Consider the following 7162-nt stretch of genomic DNA (forward strand, 5'->3'; position numbering starts at 1 on the left):
GCAATGAGTTCCATCTCGTTTGCGTGTGGGTGTCTGGTAGATTTGAAGTTTGCCATTTTATTTTCGTTTTAACTGAAAATGTTTTAACTATCATTATAAGTCACCTTACACCACAAGGAAAGGCGGGATATAAAGGTTTTAACAAAATAATTTTTTTTAACTTCCATTTTGAAACAAGGTTTACTCTGTTGTTCAAATTTATATTACTGGTTCAGGCAGATGTTGGAGAGGAGAGGAAGTTCAGTGGGGATGGGATCCCCTAAAGCAGGGGTGTCAAACATGCGGCCTGGGGCACGGATCAGGCCCCCAGAGGGCTTCTATCAGGCCCGCAGTGGAACTGGCTGTCTTCTGCTTCTTCCCGTTCTGCTGCTCCTGCATCATCATAGGTTTGCAGCTTACAGATACACACCTGAACAGCATACTCAAGATTGCAACAGCACAGACATTTTGATGCAATAATTCAGAGCAAGAGGTGTCAGTTATCAGACACTATTAAATAAACAAAATATTGCAAGAGTGCTAATGTTTTAAGCATGATTTTATTTTAAGTAAAAAACCCAACCCTTTGTGTCCTTTATAAAGTTTATATCTCCGCTACCTGGCATTACATTTTATGACACTCATGGCCTGGCCCAACAAGGTCTCGTTTATGTCAGATCCAGCCCTCACAACAAATGAGTTTGATACCCCTGCCCTAAAGACTGCCCTCCAAAGCTGGCATTTCCTCCAGGGAAACTGATCTCTGTAGTCTAAAGATCAGTGGTAATCCTGGGAGAACTCCAGGCCTCATCTGGGGGATGGCAACACTATTACAGGGCACTTTTACAGAGTAATTTAAAAAGACAAGTCCTTGTTCAGACGCACTTTGAAAGGTGGTGAAAGAAAACAGAAAGACTAGGCTAGCCAGGGACGAAGGTCGGGACATGGATTACATATACCTACGCTTCATTTCATTCAGGGATGAGGCCTAGCCAAAGGCTTCATAGAAAAAGTGGGTGCTGAGGAAGGATTTCAAGGAAGAGAAAGAGGGACAGAGAGAGAGAACAATGTAGATGTTCTGTAACAGAGTTCCAGGAGAACATGGTAAGTACCTCTCTTACCTCTACAACAAATGTGTCAATAATATGATCCTGAGGCAGGAACCAGTGGGCCACCTCTTCTTCATCCATAACAGGAGCAAGATTAAATTGCTTCAAGTAATTGTTAATTAACTCTTGTACTGCTTTAATGTCTTTCCGTTCCATAGGTCTCAGACCTGATGTTTTTGTAGCCTTGTAAAAGGAGACCAGGAATTAAAGCAAGAATTAAACCACCACATAGATTTCAAAATATGCACAAACAACATCCCAGTTAATTCCAACAATAGTTCCTACTCTAGAACGATACTTTGCATATACCCCTCCCCCTGCAACTAAACATGCAAAGGACACAATCAGCTGAGAACTTCTACCCACCAAATTTCAAGATTAGCAGCAAAGGTTCTACTCTGCATACCCCCCACCTTCTGAAGTGGGTGGCAGTCAGATACAGGTTCTTTTTTGTGGTGGTACCTTGTAACAACTCCCCCTTTTTTTGGTTGCTTCTTTGATTTTATACTGTTTTTATTGTTCAGTTTCATATATCTTTATATTTTTAGTTACGTCCTGATTCAAGCACTTCCTGGAAAATGGGGCAAACAAATACCTTTTAAAAATAGATCTGCATGGTTATATGTGCAGCTAAGGAATTCTTCACTGAGTCTGTGAATCATAAAGCTCTATCAGTTCAAGACAACAAAGAATGACCTCAAAGCTCTCTCACATTCAATATTCCTAAGGCCAGTACAGGCATTACAGAAATAACATCTTCCCCTTGAGACAGTATATCCATCATTTCTTCACTGTAACATTTGAAGAGGGGAAAGACAAGTTTTGCCTTAAGAACATTACAGAAAAGATCACTACACTATGAAGAGAAACCCATCTTCCCTCTAATGTCAATTGAAGCCTTAAGAACCTCATGGATGAGGTATGAAATACTATATGAAGAGGTGGTTCAAGCAGGTCTCTGGAGAGGTGGCATATAAATCCCCTAAATAAAAAAAAAATGCTGTGGAAAACAAAGGACCCTTTTTTTCTGTACAAGGAAGTGGCCCACATATTTAGGGCCATTTCCCTTGCTTGCCTGCTGCCTGGCCATCAGGTAGAGATCCAGCTGCTTGCTTGCCGGTACAATTCAATAAATAAATAAATAGCTTTCTGGCATGGCTTTTTGCGGGACATGATGCTTAATTAAGGGGGAGTGGCCCCAAAATGCACAACCATAGCTATGGGCCAGCCCCACACCCTACATTGTTCAATGGGAATATATTTTTTAAAAAGTTCAATAACACATCAGCATTAGAATATTTAAAATACCCAGTGATTTCAGCAGTATTGCGAAGGTTTGTATATGCATCTCTATTGCAAATTAAGGGTTTCATGGCAGAAAAAAATTGTTCAAGAAAAAGTTATTTCCCTAGATAAATTAGTGCACTTTAAAATATTGTTCTTGCTGCCTCAAAATAACTTTTCTATACTTGCCATCCTTTAATATCACACATAAAGCTGCCTTCTTCTGAGTCAGTCCATTGGCCTATTGACATCAGAATAGTTTACTCTGCCTGGCAGCAACTTTTCGGAGTCTCAGCTAAAAGTCTCCCACTTCATGTACTTTCTAATCTTTTCCAACTGGTGGCAGGGGCTGAAGCCAGGACCTTTCGTATGCAAAGCAGATGATCTACCACTGAGTCACAACCCCTCCTTATAAAAGCATCTTCCCAAACTGGAGTTATATCTCTTGAATAATGCTGCCATCCCAAAGTGAAACGCTTGCCTTGTCAGAGATTGACAGAAGGCTATTATGGGCCCCACGGTGACCACAATGGTCCTCTGAGCAGATACATTGCTTACATCAGGAAGTCTGTAGAGCTTCATCGTTCGCTGTAAAGTCATATTTCTACTCAAATGAGAAAATTTCACCTCTACCAACTTTCTGGGATTCAGTGAGCGATGCCAGTACCTGCAGACACAATGTAAAAATATTAAATATGTCTCTGAATAGCAATTCCTCCACTTGTTCTTAAATTAAAATTAAGTCAGTACATTCAAGACAAAATATTGCTCTGCTACCTGCAAGGGACACAGGTAACGTGAGCAGATTTTTTAATATGCAGAAGATAAATCTCGGGTTGCTCTTTTTGCAGTGTATTTCTACATAAAGCCTGCAGTAAGCACCAATAGCTACTAAGATAAACTTCGATCAAAGAGCACCACTGAAAAAAGTGGAAGTTAAACAGAGATGGATGATGCTGGCATCTCTTCCCATGCATTTTAGCCATGCTACCCATTCAAGGTAAAGTGGGCTGCAGCCAGAGATGGGGCTTTCTCTGCAATGGTGCCTCAATTTTGGAATTCCCTCCGTTTTGGTTCACCTAGTGCCAAGCTTTAGGTGCCTGGAAATAGTAATAGTAGTAGTAGTAAAGGACAGCAGCTCTTTTAGTCATATGCTCTCAACCTAACCTACCTCACAGGGTTGTTGTGAGGATAAAATGGAAGAGATGAAAATTATGTAAGCCACTTTGAGTCCCCACTGGAGAGAAAGGGCGAGTATGAAATAAATAAATTTTATGAAGTGTGCAGTAACACACACACTGCAATCTCTCTCCACATCTACAGTGAAACAGACTGTTGGTTTTACGTTTTATTTCCCCCCAACATTTCCTTTCCCTCAAAAGACTTCTGATACCCTGCCACTACAAGTACCTTCAGTTTCACAAGTTGTTGCAAAGTTTTATTATGTCACAGACAAACTAAAAAATGTCTCGCTGACAAAAACAAGATTTTGGAGGTTGGTACACGTGAACCATTATGTTCATTAACACGGCAGCCAGCAACAGTGTCCCCTATCCATCTGAAATACTAACAAGTATAATTTGCTATGACATGTGCAGACTACAGAGCGGATGCGGACATCATGGTACTGAACTACATCTTTCACAGGGCTGACTTCAGAAGCACAATTCTGATTCAAGGCCAAGGCAGCATGGAATAGGAACCCAGCTGCACCTAAAATACACTTCTGTAAACTTATTTCAGCGGTAAAAAGTAGTAAGCAGAAAACCTGAAGCACAGTTGACAGAACAGTGCATTCTGCTTAAATCAATGTACATGATTACTTCAGATTAAGACTGGCCATCTCCTACAAGGGCAGACAAGGTCTAACTTTCAGGGCGCACTAGGCTGCCCCCATTGGCACATCCCCCTCATTGCCATTATGCCAATCTCTTGTGAGCTGAGAGAAAATAAAGGGCAGAGGGAGAGAACACGCCAGGGGTTTCTCCATCTTGTTGAGGACACAGGCACCTCTAGGAGTCTGAGAAAGCCAAGTGGGTGCCAACTGCCACCACAAACTTGCTGTTGTGGGGGAGGGTGGCAATTACAAGATGCTGGGAAGTTTTAATCATTCTCCTGAGATGGGATCAGCTCTTTGCTTTCGAAGTGTTTCAGGTTAAGCACCAGGAAACAGGGCCAGGCACGACAGGGGCACCATGTTACTGGAATAAGCTATACAGTAAGTCCCCAACTTGCAAACATCTGACCTACAAGTGATCCCAACTTACAAAGGCGGCAGAGACCAGGAACTGACTCACATGCTTCAGAACTGGCAAAGAGGGTATGGGGGAAGGGATGATGAATGACTGAGGGGCAACAGTGGGCACTCTGGAGTGTTGAGAATGAAGGGAGGAGAAGGTCAGGAAGGATGGACGGAGACTAAGCAAGTAGGAGGGGAGAGCCTTTGATTTGTGCTGAACTCGCTATCTTTCCCCATTTAAGTGCTGAGGGGGTTTTCTTAGCTGTTCCTGAATAAAAAAACTTGAAGCATTTTTGCTTCAGACATGTTAAAACCCCTCACTCACCAGCTCCCACTTTTATTTTTGCCTTCTTACTTCCAGTGTGATCCCAGCCAATCAGAGATCAGTGTCATTGTAATGACAGCCAAACCAGGTTAGCCATGGGGCACTAGGATATGTGTGGATGTCCAAGTCAGTCCAGAGTCAGGGCAATGTCACTCTGAACAGGAGTCAGACAAGAAAATATTTTTAATATTTTATTTACAATATTTATATCCTGCTTTTCTGCCCAGTTAGAGCCATGGAGGCAGCTAATGCTATAACAAAAAAACCCCAAATATATGATGCCTAATGGATTAAAAAGGGACCCTGAAAGCAACTCAAAAGCACGTCTTTTGAGTGTTTTCAGGATTCTTGTGGAAGATACAAAGTGGGTACTCCAGCATCTTCTCAGTGGCAAGATGTGAGCTTCTTTCACACCTAGCAGTCACACATTTCAAATGCAGAGATACACCTTCATGTAAAACTTAACTTCTAATGCCTCATCTTCCCCTCTTCCTCATAATATTTGAAACTTCTCTCAAAATTCAAACTAGAATGCGTGTCATTTAGGCTACATGTAAACAAACAATGACTGTTCCATGCGCCTCGGCATTTAGTCATGCTGACCACATGACTATGGAAATGTCTTTGGACAGCGCTGGCTCTTCAGCTTGGAAACAGAGATGAGCACCGCCCCCTAGAGTCGGATTCGACTGGCTTTCGAACAAGGGAAACCTTTACCTTAAACAAGCAATGACACAGGAAAGCCTTTGGCGAGAGAGATGTAATGTCAAAAGAACACACACATTTACTTACCTGCAAGTTGCTACGGGTTTGGGGAGTACCACTCCTGCAGTATAAACTGCCTGAAAAATCCCTTCCAAGTTCACTCTCCTGGTTATCTCCCGAATCAAGACTGGTGCTACTCGCTTAGATCGCAGTTTTTTATGGACACATAGAAAATTAATTTCTACCATTTTCTTCTCACTGGGAGTAATAAAGTCATAAATCACCTCTTAAATAAACACAAATTAATATTCTTCAAAATCTGCTGTCTATAATGCAGAACTATTCTAATGTTACTTGATGAATGACTGACCATTTTTAAAAAAACCATCTTTGGCTAACCATCTTTTTAATAAGAATTCTAATAAACAAAAGAAAGGGAGGAGAGAATGTATATACACTGCATTTTATCTTCTCACGCTTTCAATGCAACATTCAAATTCAAGTTGCAGGAAGGAGAAGTGCAAGCTATTTACTTCACCAAAACGTCTGCATATACTCCCCCAAGACCTTTTCCATGCATTTCAGAAAGCACGATTCACTTACACTTCCACCTACTTTTCTGTTAATGCAAGGTTGTAAAAAATGCTCAATCCCAAACTTGTTGCTTTAGTAAGAAATAGCCACTTTCCCCATAACAGAGAAATTATTCTGATGTTGCTGCCATTTCTCACTCCAGAAGGAATGTTTTTACTGTGTTACAAACCACGACATACTATTAAGCATACATGACATTTTTGTAATCCTGCATGCCTGGAAGTGTATAAACAATATTTTAAAATTCTATCTGGAACCCTCTTCTTTGGAGATCTTTGGCTCAGGGAAGTGTATCTGGATTATTTCTTTACAAGGTTTGCTTCTGATTTTGCACAACTAGACTTTTTGGATTGTAAATGCTGTGGGGCTGCCCAAATGTACTGTTTCTTCAGATTTATTTATTTTTTTCATTTTAAATTTCAGATCAGCTTTTTAAAATTATATATATTTGTGGCTAGTGGATTGCTTAGTGTGCTTTTTTTTAACATTTACACGGGGATTTGAAAAGCTGCCATGGGATCTCCTGTGTAGATGGAACACTATGGATACAAAAATTGTACAAATAAAACATACTACCTATGGAGACCTTTGGCTATAAGCCCTTATTTGAGTCAAGTTCAACAAATAAAGGTTACATAGTAAAAGAGCTAGCTTATACTCTTCATGAGGGTCTTCAGGACAAAAAGCAATGCAAAAGTACAAATCTAAAAAAAAATCTAAAAATTGTGCTGCAGAGAATACAAATAACACATTATTTGGAAAGCACTTCCACGTTTTATCCTGATTTTCTGTCCCAGAAATTATGTCCTGGATTAATCATTAGACTACTTTGCTCCTAGAGGCAAGCTTGATAATAACTATAAGCAGTACAGTGAAATGGGAACATCAAGATACGGAATTTTGGTATACCTGAGGAACACTCTCTCT

At 40.6% G+C, this 7162-nt stretch overlaps 1 protein-coding gene across 1 annotated transcript in view; it reads right to left on the reverse strand.

Moving 5' to 3' along the window:
* Positions 1–7162, reverse strand: part of NMT2 (N-myristoyltransferase 2) — a 35260-nt gene that overhangs the window by 5080 nt on the left and 23018 nt on the right. The window contains exons 4-6 of the mRNA XM_015423744.1: positions 5729–5927; positions 2931–3039; positions 1101–1271 (exon numbers count right to left, since the gene is read on the reverse strand). Coding sequence (XP_015279230.1) covers positions 1101–1271; positions 2931–3039; positions 5729–5927 — 479 coding nt within the window. The remainder of the gene's footprint in view (positions 1–1100; positions 1272–2930; positions 3040–5728; positions 5928–7162) is intronic.

This window comes from Gekko japonicus, unplaced genomic scaffold, assembly GCF_001447785.1.
Source record: "Gekko japonicus isolate JY-2015 unplaced genomic scaffold, Gekko_japonicus_V1.1 scaffold94, whole genome shotgun sequence".
Lineage (NCBI taxonomy): Eukaryota > Metazoa > Chordata > Lepidosauria > Squamata > Gekkonidae > Gekko > Gekko japonicus.